We start from the raw sequence: 15,534 nt of genomic DNA on the forward strand, positions 1-15,534 counted from the left end.
GCCTTGCTGCTCCAATCATCCCTGGTTTTGGTAGCACAAAGACATAAGACTATTTCAACATTGTTAGGCGAATTCTTCGTTGCTTCGAAAACTCTAGCCTGGCGCACATCGCGTATTGATTCTCTTAAGCGCGCGTAAATCTTCCAGGGAAATCCCCCCGTTTACGTTTGATTATCAGATGTGAACGCATTTAAATACCAAAACAGTTTTTGAATGGGTAGTTTCCGAGTTGTTGTGAACCTCACTATGAAAGTGAGGCTACGTGCAAAGTTTTTATTATGAAAATTAGTTTTCATTCATATGCAAACAAAACTAATTTTCATATGAATAGTTTTGCACTTAGTCTCGCTTTCACAATGAGGTTCAAACCAAGTCGGAAATGGCCTATTGGTTAGTGAGCTTGAAAGTGTAGGCGATGGAAGCGAAATGAAAATTAGTTGGAATTGTACATGGAGTGAGAAAGAGCAATAAACTAACAAGACTCAAAAAATAAAGTTATTTTAATGAAATACATAAATAATAAACTGAGACATATACTATTTTACATCATAAATAAAATTTTCCGTGTGTACAATGTACAATTTCTAGTATATTCCATCATTCAGTACAGACTTCCGAGTGATATAACATAGTTCTATTAGTAGTATTTTTGGTATTCATCCTTGGAAGTAAAGGCAACTTAATATTTTTTCGAGTGTTTTCTTTTTTAGTGCAGTGATACGAATGTAATATCTTTTAGTAACTTTTTATACTGGCAAACAGTGTTATTAAGGTATACGAATGAATTTTATGAACTCAATAACCAACACTCATAATGTCAATTTAACCCTCCTAGTCCTTTAGGTAACTTCCTCGTCATTTCTCTTTTTCAAGTCCCTTGACTTTCACTGTCGAATACAAATTGAATGAACTGTCTTTTATCTCCACTAGACAGCGAGGAAATAGTGTCAACAGCTTACCCAGAATGTGCTTTAATTTCTAATTTACTCCAACCTCCCAAATCTTTTGAGCAAATCAGATAGCTGAGATATTCCTGAAAATCTTGACTTGATGTTGAGGCTCAGAAGAGTTGAACAATCGAAATCTAACGTAATTCCTCGAAGCTTTGCAGTCACTGTTTCTATTAATTGTTTTAGGGTTTGGGATAATTGTTAGCCTTCATTCACATTCTACTTAACAGCGAGGTTTAGGGCCTTTAACAGTAGAAATACATCAGTATGTCTTCAACAGAGCCTTTCTCAGGCATTTCTACTGTTTTAGTCCTTTGCGCCTCGCTTTCGAGAATTGCTTGTATTCGTAACGACGCTCGTAATGACTTGACGGCAAGTCCTCCGAACCTCTCTGTAGAGCAGAATTTCCCCCCTTCACAACGAGGCTTGCAGTCGTTTCTGTTGTGAAAGCCCCTTTGGCCTCGTTGTCGCATTCATAACGAGGCTAGCAGAAATTGGCTAGCAAAATCGAATTTTCGGTGTGACCAGTCAGTTTGCAGTAATATTTTCTGTTGTGCAAGTCGTCCGAGCTCGCTGTTGAGTAGAATGCTAACTTTAACTTCGATAATCTCAAGTTCTTGATCGGTAATGAACATTCTGACTACTACGTCCACATCCTAACATAACTTAAAAATACTATTGGCAGTCGCATTCAATGTTAATTAAGAGTGTTAAATCAAGAGTAGATAAAATGCTACCGACATAAAAAGTTCATAGATTTCTGAGATAATCTGAGGAGTGAATTAATCTTGCATAGCGAACCAGGGATGCTGAAGAGCTTCTCTCAATGTTGGCCGGTTCGTTGGAACAGTGTTAAGAAGAGAAGAGATCAAATTCTTCACCTCTGTTGGAATAAAAAGAGGCAAAGTTTTAAGAAACCTTTTGCTACTTTTTGAACAATTTGGAAAACGGCGAAGAGGTAAGGGCTATAGTTTCGAGCATACCATTATTAAATTAATTTAGAGTTTAAAAAAAATTTCGCTGTATCTTCGAATCCGTACCTTACGTAATAGATCAAACACGACTGTTTCCTCCGATTTCCAAACACCGAGAAGTAGGTTGGAAAAACTAGGCGCAGCCCAATTGTTTTTTAACCAACTTCGAGGTGTTTGGAAATAGGAGGAAACACTCTTTCGAGTGTTTGATATAGCTTCTCAAACTATTGACAATTCTTGGAGAAAATCGAAGCAAAAGTTCACAAAATGTTATGATAATTAAGATCACATTTCCAAACCTCCTTCACGGTAGTGATTTCCTTTGTTTTCTCTTCATGAATTATTAATGAGTTTGAGAAGGTAGCTTAACATACTACTGAGACGAGAACGTACGAAGTTTATGTTCCAAAAGAAAGAATGTACGGAAAGTATGCATACCGCCAAGGTGTCCTTTACTAGAAATATTTTGACGCTTAATTCGCTCTGTTTTACTGAAGCATACCTGATGAAAGATGTTCTGGAATCCGGGGCGACACATTCAGAGCTTGTTCGGGTTTATCAAACGCCATTATTGGGGATAAGATTTCCACCAAAAGGATTCCCATCTGCCAAACAGTGCCTTGACAGCCATCGTACTTCCCTGTTCTCAGGTATTCAGGTGGTGTGTAAGAATTGGTTCCTGAAACACGCCAATAGTTTTCAATCAGCAAGGTTTAACATCGTCACTCAGATTTAAAAAAAAAAAAAACGGGCACTCTGATTGGCTAAAAGCTGTGCTCCCATGATGCCATGAAAATACGATATTGTAAATATTTCGTGGGAACACTTGTAGACGTTACACGTTACACCTCCACAGCAAACCAGCAATTAGCTCAAAATTTACCTCTTCCTTTACATTTTACCAAAGATGTCTATTCTATTATGCGTTTTAAATTTGATTGAAGAATGAAACAGACAGCAACGAATATTCATACTAAGTGATTCAGCCAAATTTCACATAGGATCAATATAATGGTCTGTTATATGAACAGAACAAAGTAAAGTTAAGGTATGAAAGCAAGACTAGCGTACTATGTGAAAATATGGAAGAATATCGTACACCATTTCTTTCTCACCTCGAAATTTATCAAACGGCTTCACCTGGACCTCGGATGCCAATCCAAAATCGATTAACTTGGCTTCGTCGTTGCGTAGATCGACCAAGATGTTCTCAGGTTTAAGATCTCGATGAATGACGCCATTCTCCTCACAGCTGATGTTAGCCTCTAGGATCTGAGAAAAGTATCGCCTGGCCTCCCTCTCAGAGAGCGTCACCTTGAGCTGTAGAATGTCGAACAAGTCCTTGCACATCTCTGGTCGTTCCATGACGTAAACGTAGTGTTCTTCCGTTGTGAAAATTTCGTATATTTTGACCACGTAGCGATGTTGGGCCTTGTTTTGAAGAAAAGCTTCGGCTGGAATTCGTTTGCCGTTAATCTAAGATAGCCGGGGAGATTCATTACATTCAGAAGTGACTGAACAAAAAATACGTTAATTATGAATCAAAAGGGTAATCTCCCCCGATTGTTTAAGGACGTTAATGCTGCTGCGCATACATTCTCACATCTCGGGATCGGATGGTCAAGGAAACTGCGATTTGTTTTAAAAGGACGATGTCTATTAGTACAACGGTATGTTTACGCGGTTTATGACTATGCGGGAAAAGAAGATCTTAGCAAGGTCTGTTGGAATCGGAAAAGAAAATTGGGGTTTAACCACGCATTTTTCAGAGATGTTAAGCTTCAAACTGGATAAAAAGAATCCCATATATACATTGTTATGTATTTTTAAGTTTTATTTTAGAATTAGTGATGATTAATTATCTCTGAAAAATGCGTGGTTTCCTCCATCATCTTTTTGGGTTTCCGATAGTCCTTGCTAAGATCTGCAGTTTTAGTCCGCAAAGTCATAAACTGCGCAGAAATACTGATACCCCTGTATTAAGCTGATTAAGAGGAATAGACCAAGACTGGACATTCCATTTTTGCGAAAGCATCGAAAGTGATCACAATTTGTTGCTTGCAAGCATTCGTGCGCATTACATAAAGTACTGATGTGGGAGACTCACCTCTTTAAGTTCACGGACAGATTCCTTTGAAACGAATTTAAGGGCGACCTAGAATGGATGAGAAATTAAAAATTATCTGTTTAATTCAAATGTTTAATAAAGGAACGGATAGAAACCACAATTGCAGTGAGCAACGTTTGGTGTTCTCATGCCGTTACATTGTGCAGTTCTGCGTTCATTTCCAACTTAGAAAAGTCATTTCCAAGGCTCAGATCCAATTTGGATATCGTTTTTAAAATCAAACAAACGACTTCGCCGCGCCATTGGCAGTTCCACCTTGAATTTAAGGTAATAAAAATTCCAGGCTGATCTATTTCTGCAGACGCAGTTACCTCAATCGGAAATTTCTATCTCTGGCTTCACAAGAATAAGACAATCCCAAAGACCATTGTCTTAGGAGCCAGTTTCTGAGATCGTTTTCTTCCCTTACCGGAATGTTGTCTTTCTTTCGTGTGGCGGCAACAACTTGACCAAATGAACCGTAACCGATCACATCCCCAAGATTGTAGTTGGAAAGACGATCTAAACACAAAGAAAAAGGGTAAGGATATTTTATGATTGAAATGAACTAATGAATGAATGCTTGCATGCATGCATGGGTAGGTAGCTGGATGAATTGATGAGTGGCAGGGCAATTGATGGATGGATTAAAAACATTTTGCATTTACGGATCGGATTGAAGTGAAAAAAATTTCAAGAACATGTAACAACATATTATACAAAATAGGGGATTACTTAGATTAGGCAAGATAAGGCTTCTGTTCCTCTAAACTATTAATATTTGAAAGAACCATTTACAATTTAAAAAGAAAACGTACGATCTAAGCTGATCTTTTTGAGAAACTCTGCCTGCTCAGTTTGGTGTCCTTCAGGACCTGATAAACTCGAGCCACTTGAGATCGGAGAATAACTGATTGGCTTGTGTTCTCTTTTATTGAACCATTCCTGTACCTAAATAATAAAGAAAGCAGATCATGAATGGCACTATAGTGCAACTTATACTTTGACCGTTAGAGAAAAAAACAGAGGGAGTGATAGAAATTGAAAAAAAAAAAAAAATGGTTTGTCGGATGTACCCAAGAACCCACAAAAGAAGGTCGCCTTTCAATTATACTCGCTGTTTATTTGGTTGACATAGCGGTGGCGTAAGAATATCTTTTTCTGTTTGCATGGGACAGTCTGGTTGAGCTATCAAAGTGTTATTTGTTAATTGTATGGTCTCCTGAGATAGACCAAGTCGGCAACAAGGAGGGTAAAGAATAAAAATCATTTGTCCGGGCGGAAACGATCAGTTGGCCATTAACAGTATTCTGTATAAAGAGTGTTTTTTTTTTTTAGATCAGTGTCAAAAGAAATTCACGTTGGTTTTGATTTCTTTTTTTCCTACCCTCTGTGATTGGCTACAAAGGCTCGTGTTAGTTTCTCGACCAATAACTGAGCACAAGCAACACAGGTCTTTATCGCAAGGATTTTCCCGCGTTGTTCGCCAGTTTTCATTGGTACATTGCGTCTGTTGGTCTCTGTTGTGATTGACCACATAAGAAATGACTCTGAGTTTGGTTTTACAACACTTAATTGAAAACAACTCTGCAGGGTTAAAAAGATTGAAAACTAAAAGCTAGTTGTCACCTACTTTGGGGTCGAGACGTAGATTTCCTTTATTACTCAAACTTTGCCTTTCCAGCGAATATTTTTCGGATTCGCTCCATGCGTATCTCGGTTTTTGCCTGCACGAAAACGAACACAAAAAGAAATTAAACAAAAAATGTCTGAATCCTTTGAATTTCTGCATATTAATACATGTTAAAATGTACTACTTAATATAAAAATCTTTACCTTTTCTTCTTGGAACTTTTCTTTTGGGGGTGACCTTCGCTGAAGTAAGTCTGTTGAAAATCCGTGAAAAGCACACGGCACATTATAAAATTATAGATCTCATTATGAATTACAGTCACTTGATAAATTTGATAAATACTTCAAAGGATTTGCAATATTCCAAAAAACTTTCAACATTAAAGAAAGCTACCAATAAAATACTTGAAAGAAGTAGCTCGTAGGGATGCATGAACTATTAAAACTGAAAAAAATCCGAATCATTATTGGATTCTTCAACACAGTCCAGGAATTTTTCTGTCAACTTCTTTATTAATTTTGACAATTTGAACGGGCAGTACTGTTCGCGATACTAAAAAGTTTCGCAAAGTTTTTCGTTGAAGTCGAATTTGTACCGCGATAACAAAGAGACCTCGAAAAACGCCAAAAAAATTTCATGTCGCGAAAAAATCCCATAATAAGGTAAGCTTATTTTACATTAAGTTTAAAAGAATTAGCCGTATCATTTTTAATACAATTTTTTTACCTATTTAGAGAGACTTACCCTTTTTGGGGCTCTTGGTTTTTCACTTGGGCAAGGTACAACTCCAGCCCTGGGGCAGGAGGTTTTCTCTTCTGCTAAACGAGATCGTTTTTTAACAGTTTCACCAGACGATTGGCGAGTCCTCTTCAAACTGCGCTTATTTTGCTCGGACATAATTGATCCGTAAAACGAATTTCGAAATAGAGACTTTGCGTGTTAGTTAAAACGTTTATCAATTCTCTCCGTGTGAACGGCAAGCTTTACAGCACTGAAATTATTGTTGCCATGGAAAACTTTCAAAATAACCATTTTGTAATTGTGACGATTTGCGCGCGCTTTAGAACAGTAAAGTTGCGCGAGGAAAAATACTTCACAGTCATTTGTATAATTTAGTCATCCTCGCAACTGACTGCGTGTCTCCGGTGACCTGTCGATTTGAATGAAGAATTCCGCAAAAATTGAGTCACACCGTCATGTAGTATGATAATTCTTTAGATAAAAACCATGAATTTTTATTTTCAGTGTCCACAATTAGCTGGCAAGCTAAATACTCTGACACTCAAATTAAGTTCATTCATTCATTTATATGAAATATGAAACATACGTACTGCGGACGTCATGAATCTAATCCCGTTCAAGCCGAATTTTTTTCAGGCTTCTTTTCGCAGCATACGTAACTTAAATCTCATGGTCTTTTACATGGTCGGCTGCGGCTCGTTTTATCAACCTACTTCTCAGTGTTTGGATATCTGACGATACACCTTCTCGTGTTTGATATTACTTCAAAAGTTATGAAAAGAAAATATCACCTCGGCAAAATATGACAATGATTTTTTGAGCAACAAGTATTTATTAGTGCATAGAGCACCATTAAGCAAGGCCACAGAAGGCCAATATTCGAAAATGTAGACATGGTGACCCTTCTCTTTTCAGGAGGGTCACGTGGGTACCTCATTCCTGGTCAGTGCCGCGATTGCTTTCTTCATTTGCAAATTTGGCCTTTTTCCCTTCAACTTGGGTTAATTGAAGTCGCGTCAATTTCCTATGGAAGAAACTCGTAATTTGCCAGCAGAGTGGTAGATCCCAGGGGGGGGGGGGGGGGGGGGGACTCTCATATGAGAGGGGCATGCTCGTCGGAAATATTAAATTAAACCCCAAAATTAGACCAATCTGGGCGTGGCCCAAGCTTTTTTGGAAGAAACCATTTTAAAACACAGACAAATATATATTTTTAGATTTCTTTGCGTACAACCCTAAACGAGACCTTCACGGCTAAATATAATGACGTTTTTCCCAGAAAATACTTTAAGTGAGACGACGAGCATCCCTGCCCCTTTCATATGAGAGTCCTCCCCGGGGGTAGATCTCTCTTGGTGACCCATGTCGGACCGTAGTCGCTGCAAAATAGCTCCATTTATCAACGCATATTTGGGGACTGGATAACAACCCTCAGTTAACATGTATTACAAAAGCAACAATTTAACACAAAATAATTATTCTTTATTTCAATTTCCTTGAGCAGTGCATTTGCTTTTCTATGCTCTAAAATGAACAATCCTAATCTTGTCACGCAAATGACAATTCCTGTTACGTACGTTTACTACAAGAAACACGTGATAAACCAACATTTGCACATTCTTTCTGATACCTTCAATAAGCCCTTCTCTCACAAAGTTGTGAAAAAATAGCATATAGATTTTTTTAATGAATGGCGGCCGATTTATTACTCTTTTCAATATATGTTAATTAGCCCTACTAACCTCATTTAAGAGTAAAAATTCTGATGAATTTTGCACGTGCTAACAAAGCTAGTAAGGCTAATTTTCATAAAAATAAAAGAATAATTTATTCGTCGCCATTTATGAAAAAGGTCTATCGATATTAACTTCTGAATTTTCCAAAACCGTTAATTTCAAATAGAGTATAACATGTGTTAACGGAAAATAACAAAATGTTATTCATTCACTAATGACTGAAGTTATTCATGCCAAAATAAATGTACCCTTGGCCATTCATTTGCTTTTTATATCAAAATATAATTGTGTGCACATTACACAATGTACATGTATATTGAAACAAACATGAATTAACAACACTGAAAATTGAGTTAAGCTGTTGAAACAAGACAAACCAGACCAAATCAAAACTAAGTTATAAGTTGTTTCAGAACTCTGAAAATATTCATAAATTGCCACACTAATAAAAAAATTGGATCAATTTCAAATTCACAGTTGTAGTAAGGTACAGGTACAGTAGTACTGCACTTGTTATAAACTTGCAAAAATGAAAAAAAAAAAAAAAAAAAAATATGCAAAGTTCTTCATGTCAATGACAATAAAGAGTATCAAGTGATTTACCCTACACTTTAATGTATTAACTTTTGTTTCGAAAATTTATTTCAAATTATGTAAACTATGCAAGTATTGATCATTAAATTTATGCCGAGTGAATTAAGACTATCATATAACTTTCCTAACACTTTTATGGATTAATTTTTGTTTTGAATATTTATTTTAAATATGTAAATTATGCAAATATTGATATTATAATTTATGCCAAGTGAATTTGGGTCTTCATTATTACTAGAAATGTAAGTTTATTATAAAGATTATGACCAGGATTATCGCAGCTTGGAATCCAACAATGGGTCCACACCATTTGTTCATGTAATTTTTTCAACACAATCTGATTAATTGCGCATTTCTACTAATTCTTCATCTTCCTCTGCAAGACTCCTTTCTGTTCTGTAAACCTTTCTGTGACAGTCTAAGGAGTGCATCAAAATCCATCTCATCGGAAGAAGGAGGTCGATTGACTTCTCCTTCCTCAAGGTAACTGGTGTTTGAGTCTAAAAACAAAAAAGGAAAAAATATATACACTGTATCAGTAACTACTTTTTTCTTGAACCACATCTTCAATTCTTAGTACTGCAAGTAACAGTTAAATAATCAGGAAGAAAAGTTTGCTGTGATTAGCTATAGGGCCAAACATCAGTAGACGTTACAGGTAAATGTAACTACAAGTTAAATTTTGATTATCACAGCTCCACAATGTTTATGTTACTTACCACTGATACAAGAAACAAATGTGGTGACACTTAAAACAACCTCATTTTTAAGGTAAGAACAAAAATTGCATCAAATGACAAGCCTGTCATTATGCTTTGAAAAGGATGGTGCCAGTTTGATTTGGATTATGGGTAGCAAGATAATGCTAGTATCTCCAAATCAAAGCGTGTAAGAGTAAAATAAAGTAATAAACTACAACAAGATCTATACAAAATCATTACAGTATATATGATTGTTGTAATGATTATCTAAATAATAATAATAATAATAATAATAATAATAAAATATTCCAATAATTAAATAATAATAATGTTTACAAACTAAATGACTAAAACTTTTAACAATATTGACAGTTCCCCTTTCATCTTTAAGAGAATTCCATTCTCTTATCGAAAAGTAAGTAAATGGATGAAGCCCATGAGTTGTTGTCTTGACTAGTGCAAATAATAAATTTTTGTAATCAATTTTTGTTAACTCCTCTCAGTCCATATAAATGTATCCAGGTCATAAACTAAATGAAATCTGCCATGCCCGTTGGCTGTTAGTGATAGTCAAACTCAGGGTCGCTGGTCATTAAGCGGCAGCAATGGCTCATTACGGGCTGTGTATAACAGTGCAACATCAGGAATCAGTGCTTCATGTAAGCAGTACTCACCAAAGTCAACATAGCTTCCACCACAAAACTTTCTTCTTCCACCAAAGCAAATGTCCAAAACAGGGAGACTTGAATCCTCATTACCCCCTAAAAGTATCACACAAAACAAACATTATTTTATAAGTGTATGCTGTTGCCTGACAAACACACTGCACTGATTAAAAAATGGACAGACCAATCATTACAATCACAAAAGCCACTCACTTTCAATTGCTTCAGCAGCGGAAGTGTATTCAAAGAATGTCACAAATGCATAGTTGTCCCTATAAACAGCAAGGAACAAGACATTATGTCACGGCACTACAGTAGAAGAAAAATACCACTGAAACAAAATTGTAACTGCTCTGTTTCCGCTACTCTGTATACTTGGTCAATCAAGTTGATGACCTCCCACAAAATGGAAATGATTTTTATTACTTTCTCAGCAAATAATGTATTACAATGGAAGCCACTGATGAGAGTGGTAAAACTGCTATTTTGAAATGTACAGTTCAAGGGAAAAATCCTACCCTGTCCCCATGGATGGTCATAGGGCATTCTGAGGGAGGGGGGGGGGAAACTATGAAGCTAAACTACAATTCCCAGAATGGTGGGGGTTCCAACTGAACACAAACAATTACGGATTATTATCACATTGCTGCCATTCTGTGACCTTGTGATCAATGAGGTGAATGAATGTCCACTCACAGAGCTCTGTGTATGTTGAACTTTAAAGTCCTAAGGTGTTCTCTGAGAAAACAGAAAACATGTCAAAAACTGAAACTGCGACTGTGCGACTCAAATCACAGGTCTCCAGTTTAAAGGCCCACATTCACCCAAGATGTATTGCGCGCCGAGGAACAGTTTTGATATATGAAAACCCCCCTATTTTATTTGACGGGGAGTCGAGTGAAAAAGCAAAAAGGGATCACGAATAGTCTTTCCCTCCAGCACGAGTCCTAGAGGAAACCCGTATGAACCACTTGAGTTCGTACAGCCAACAAGATCACGCGTTTGAACAATACAGCATTTCAAAACAAAAACAAACGACTGCAATGACTCTTGGGTGAAGGTGGGCCTTTTAATTTTTTATGGCTATTTTATTATATGTACATGCATTCTTCTGTTTTTCATGATTGCTGAGAAGCATCTTATCCATTTGTGTTAAGAATGTACCTGTTGGTTTAAAAATTTTCAAACCAGTTTTATTTTTAATTTCCCTTTGCCTCCTATTATGCTAACCAATACTGCACAAAGGAAAATTAAAATTAAAGTGGTTTGAAAAATTTTAAACCAAAAAAATTAAACTACAACATACCCACTCTTGGACAAACTGGGACTCATTGACAAACCCCAAAAAACATTCCCTGTGAAGCTATTTCATACTTGCATCCCTTTTCATTTAATTCCAAAAGTCCAGTGCTCGTTATTAGTATAACTAGTATCACATGTGCTATCAAAAAAGTCTAGTCTCCACTACAGTGTACGACATCTTCTCTATCTTACCCATCATCCCTAAAGTGAACTGTCACTTTTTCAATGAGTCCGAAAGGACGGAATCTCCTCCAAACATCATCTCTTGTGGTTCTGCTTGATATTTTGCCGATATACACTATACGTCTTTCCTCCTGTGGTGAAATTAATGGGAAGATAATTTTTTCAGTCCAATTTTCTATTCCAGATGAAACATTAGAATGGATACCAAACAAGTAAGTTACATAATGGATTAGACCAAAGTTTGAAAAAGTTGACCCTTGTACAGAAATAACCAGTTCGACACCAAGTCAATGAGTGTTTTTTGAGCTTTAGTAGGGATTTTCAGCTTGCTATCTGAGGATTAATGAATTTGCTATTGTAAATAAAAAAAATGTACAATGCAGTTTTACCAGTTGTATTTTTTTGGTGGTGTGGCAATGGCAATGTGGTGGGAAGGCAGTGCTTCTACAGGATTTCAGATCACGTCACTTGGAAGAATTTTTTTGTTTCCATTAACTGGACCCCCACTTAGCCCTTAAGGCCCAGTTAAAGGGTTTCAACACTTGAGCAACATTTGTTCAACAGAAGTAGAATGGATGTTGGGCAAAATTGGACAAATTTTGAATGGAGTGTTCAAACGGTTTGAACGCCAGTCAACTTTTCGAGAGCAAAAGAAATGTTGAGTCGATGTTGAATGAAACTTTTCAACACGCTTCCAGCATTTTTTACACTTTCAACAATGTTCAACGACCTGTTCAAATGCCCCCAACATTTGGTTCCACAGCTGTGTCAAGTGCATGTTGAAGCAAATGTTGAAACTGTTGAAACGGGCCTTTACAGTTCAAGATACAGATAAGGAACTACAGTACATGTACCATGGTCTGCATTCTGTCTGACTAAAGCTCATTCTCCTCTCACAGTAAAGTACACTACTGATGTCTTGATCTTTACGTAGTTACTGGGTTGATTTATTCTTATTTTTACCCATTTTTCTAAGGGCTTTAACTACATTTGATCTTACTGAAATGCGACACTTAAACTGGGCTTTAGAAGCTCTGTTAAAAGTTAAGTTCATCTTACCTTTCCTGTGCCTTTAATGTGCTGGTCAAACTTGAAACCCATTTTCCTTTCCAGTTCAATGTCATGATACTTCTTATCTTTGCTTTCACTGTCCTTTTCTGAGAGATCCTTGTTGTGCACTCTTCTTTTCCTTCCAAGATGACTTCCACTTGAATTTCTATAATGTGGACCATTGGACTCGCTCTGTCTTGGATCATATCTGCATCTCTCCTCATTCTTACTGTCCTCATCTGAACTGGAATAATCTCTCTCGCCTGAACTTGAATACAAACTCCCCCTGCATTTACTTCTTTTGTTGTAAGTGTCTTCATCAGAACTGTAACTACCCTTTCTTTTACGTTGCTTTCTTCTGTAGTCCTTTTCTTCTTCATGACGAATGTTTTGTCTCCTGTTGTATTGTTTGTCTTCATCGCAGTCGCTGCCTTCATCAGAGCTGTCTTCGCAGTATGGACCCCTATAACGCTTGGGAATTCTGCTCTTTTTATCAAGAGAGTCTTTATCACTGCTTGACTGCCTTTTTCTGGAATTAAGCATCTCAGTTTCATTGCACAACTTCTTTCTATTTTCATGCTCCAAGTCCGAGGCTAGAGATTTTCTGGGACTACATGCAGCACTTGATCCATTTCTTGCCAAGTGATCATTGATTTGAACAGCTTTGGGAGGGACTTTCCTCAATGGAAATCCACAACATGCATAATTGTGATCCGTCGCGTGGTTATCAAAATGACTCTTCTTGTCACTTCTTGATTTTTCATTGCGTTTCTCCAAGTTGCCTTGGTAATTGTTACTGCCCATAACACCATGAAGTTGCAGACTTTCTCCATTCATAAAACTTGATAAATTCTGAGAAATCTCACCAACAAGAGAATCTGTACCACTTTTCTGTGTCAGCAAACTTACAGAAGAAGAACACTCCAATGAACCTGATGACAAAAGAAAGGAAAGGTTAACAACATATGAAGTGAAACCAATGTCTTTTCACTATAATATAACAAGAATGAAGGGATTGCATGTGTTGTCCTTGAAATGTTCCACTGGTGAATATAAACTTGTAACACATGACTTTGATTGTTTGGGATACCTTGTTTTTCTTCATATTCCAAAAACTGCTCCAGTAAAGTACTGACGTCATTGGCTTCAATACCTGTTGAGGTAAAAAAAAGTTTAAATATAAAACCAAGATATGAGGTGAGCAAGGCAGGCTATACCTGGAGGGAGCTTGAAAAGCTAGCCCAAAACAGATCGAGATGGCAAGCTGCAGTTTCCATGGACCTATGCTCCACTGGGAGTAGCAGGGAATAAGTCAAGTAAGTCATGTTATTAACTTTGCTCTACTAGCCAAGCAATGAGTTTGGATTGGACTGATGACAATGGTCTTAAAATCAAACACCAAAACTGTATGAACTACAGCCTAACTCATTTGCACTAAATATAGCTACCATGCTCAGAAAATGAGATTTCAAGACCCCTATGTTCTGTGGATCTAACATCTTGTTTATGTCCTCCTCAGACGAAGTTAATCAAGAATTTACTGTCTTTGTTGATGAGTTTATCATTAAAACAAAATGACGTTATTGTACTGATACAAAAATCAAAAAATCTTCAAATGTCTAGGGGGTAGACTAATACCAGCCCCCCCCCCCCCCCTGGGATGGAAAATGTTGAAAATGTCCCACTAATGCATGGGAAGGTGGTGGGGGGTGGGGGGGGGGGGGAGGAAACTGCTGGAATTGACTGGTGTATTAGCGTATTAGCGCTGAAAAGGGGTGAAGAAATAAAAAATAAATTCTGCAAGTTTCCATAGAGTTAGAGGAACACAAGAAGAAGTTTGTAAACATACCTTCAATTAATTCACCCTCTTCCAACTCCATACTTTGCAGCAGACTGTCACCACCTCCAGCTATGTCCTTATTTTTTAAAAAGAGGAAAGTAAGCTTAAAGGGGAAGTGTTATGGGGTTTTTGAACTCTTTGGTTAAAAATGGTGAAATAAGACCTTCATAGCTACAAAATAATGCTAGAACAACGCGAGGAAAGAAATCAACTCAATTCTTGAAAGGAACAACTCGCTCGTGATCTGTTCTAGCGCGTAAACAAAAATGCGAAAACTTGAAAAACGTTAGCCTAACATTTTTCAAGTTTCAATCCATTCCGGCCTACTCTGTCTCTAGCCAGAGGCACTAATCAACAGTTTTATCGCACTAGGATAATAATTTATAACAAATGAACGAAGATAGACACAAGCTAAAAGAATCCCTGTTGATTATTAGCTACTCAATAACACTATAGCTGATATTGAAACCTTGTAATTCAGCTGGGTAGAATTAATTGGTATATCAAGTACTTTACCCATATAAAAGAGAATATGTTGAGGCTTCTAAGAGTTAGAGTACTTTGAATTTTTGGATCATACGAACACCACGTGGATCAACAATTAAACGATGGTATGGGATTGTTTTTGTATCAAACAAGCTATTTAACTCAAAATATTGCTCCATACTAACGTCTTTCGACGCAAAACATATTAATTCATACCTTGAACGTTTCATCAGTCGAAGAATAATTGATTTTTCCCTCAAACAGACCCGACACGAATTCAAATCCTTCGCCTTCTACGTCACCTTGTACCTCATGGTACGGAGAAGCTTCCGGCATATTTTTTACGGCTTCACTCTGTATCATCAGAATTCTTTGGCAATTTTATAATCACACAACGATAATCTAACTGTTCAGCTTTTAGAAAAAGAAAATACACGGCAAAATCAAAGGTTTCTTTGCTCAAGAATCGCTAAGAACTAACTTTCTTCCTACAGAGGTTCTTGACCGACCACGCGGAGCAAAATGTTGCGTCACAACTTGTACAAAACGTGCAAACTCGTTGTGAGAATCTT

The 15,534-nt window shown here is 37.0% G+C and overlaps 2 protein-coding genes across 2 annotated transcripts; both read right to left on the minus strand.

Moving 5' to 3' along the window:
• Positions 1 to 61: 61 nt before the first annotated feature.
• LOC146457186 (serine/threonine-protein kinase pim-1-like) lies at positions 62 to 6,665 on the minus strand. Its single transcript, XM_085092184.1, has 9 exons — positions 6,409 to 6,665; positions 5,868 to 5,917; positions 5,665 to 5,758; positions 4,850 to 4,982; positions 4,462 to 4,553; positions 4,032 to 4,079; positions 3,040 to 3,400; positions 2,427 to 2,603; positions 62 to 1,833 (listed from the first exon to the last, which is right to left on the minus strand). The coding sequence occupies exons 1-9, from the start codon at positions 6,559 to 6,561 to the stop codon at positions 1,733 to 1,735; spliced, it is 1,209 nt and encodes a 402-aa protein (XP_084948310.1). The 5' UTR covers positions 6,562 to 6,665; the 3' UTR covers positions 62 to 1,732.
• Positions 6,666 to 7,865: 1,200 nt separating this feature from the next.
• On the minus strand, positions 7,866 to 15,491 carry LOC146457187 (uncharacterized). The gene is made up of 8 exons (XM_085092297.1): positions 15,179 to 15,491; positions 14,486 to 14,552; positions 13,727 to 13,789; positions 12,646 to 13,568; positions 11,596 to 11,717; positions 10,315 to 10,373; positions 10,111 to 10,197; positions 7,866 to 9,235 (listed from the first exon to the last, which is right to left on the minus strand). Exons 1-8 carry the CDS (start codon positions 15,323 to 15,325, stop codon positions 9,102 to 9,104), a joined length of 1,602 nt encoding a protein of 533 aa, XP_084948423.1. The 5' UTR covers positions 15,326 to 15,491; the 3' UTR covers positions 7,866 to 9,101.
• Positions 15,492 to 15,534: the final 43 nt, after the last annotated feature.

Source organism: Pavona decussata, unplaced genomic scaffold (assembly GCF_977016875.1).
Source record: "Pavona decussata unplaced genomic scaffold, jaPavDecu1.1 SCAFFOLD_245, whole genome shotgun sequence".
NCBI lineage: Eukaryota > Metazoa > Cnidaria > Anthozoa > Scleractinia > Agariciidae > Pavona > Pavona decussata.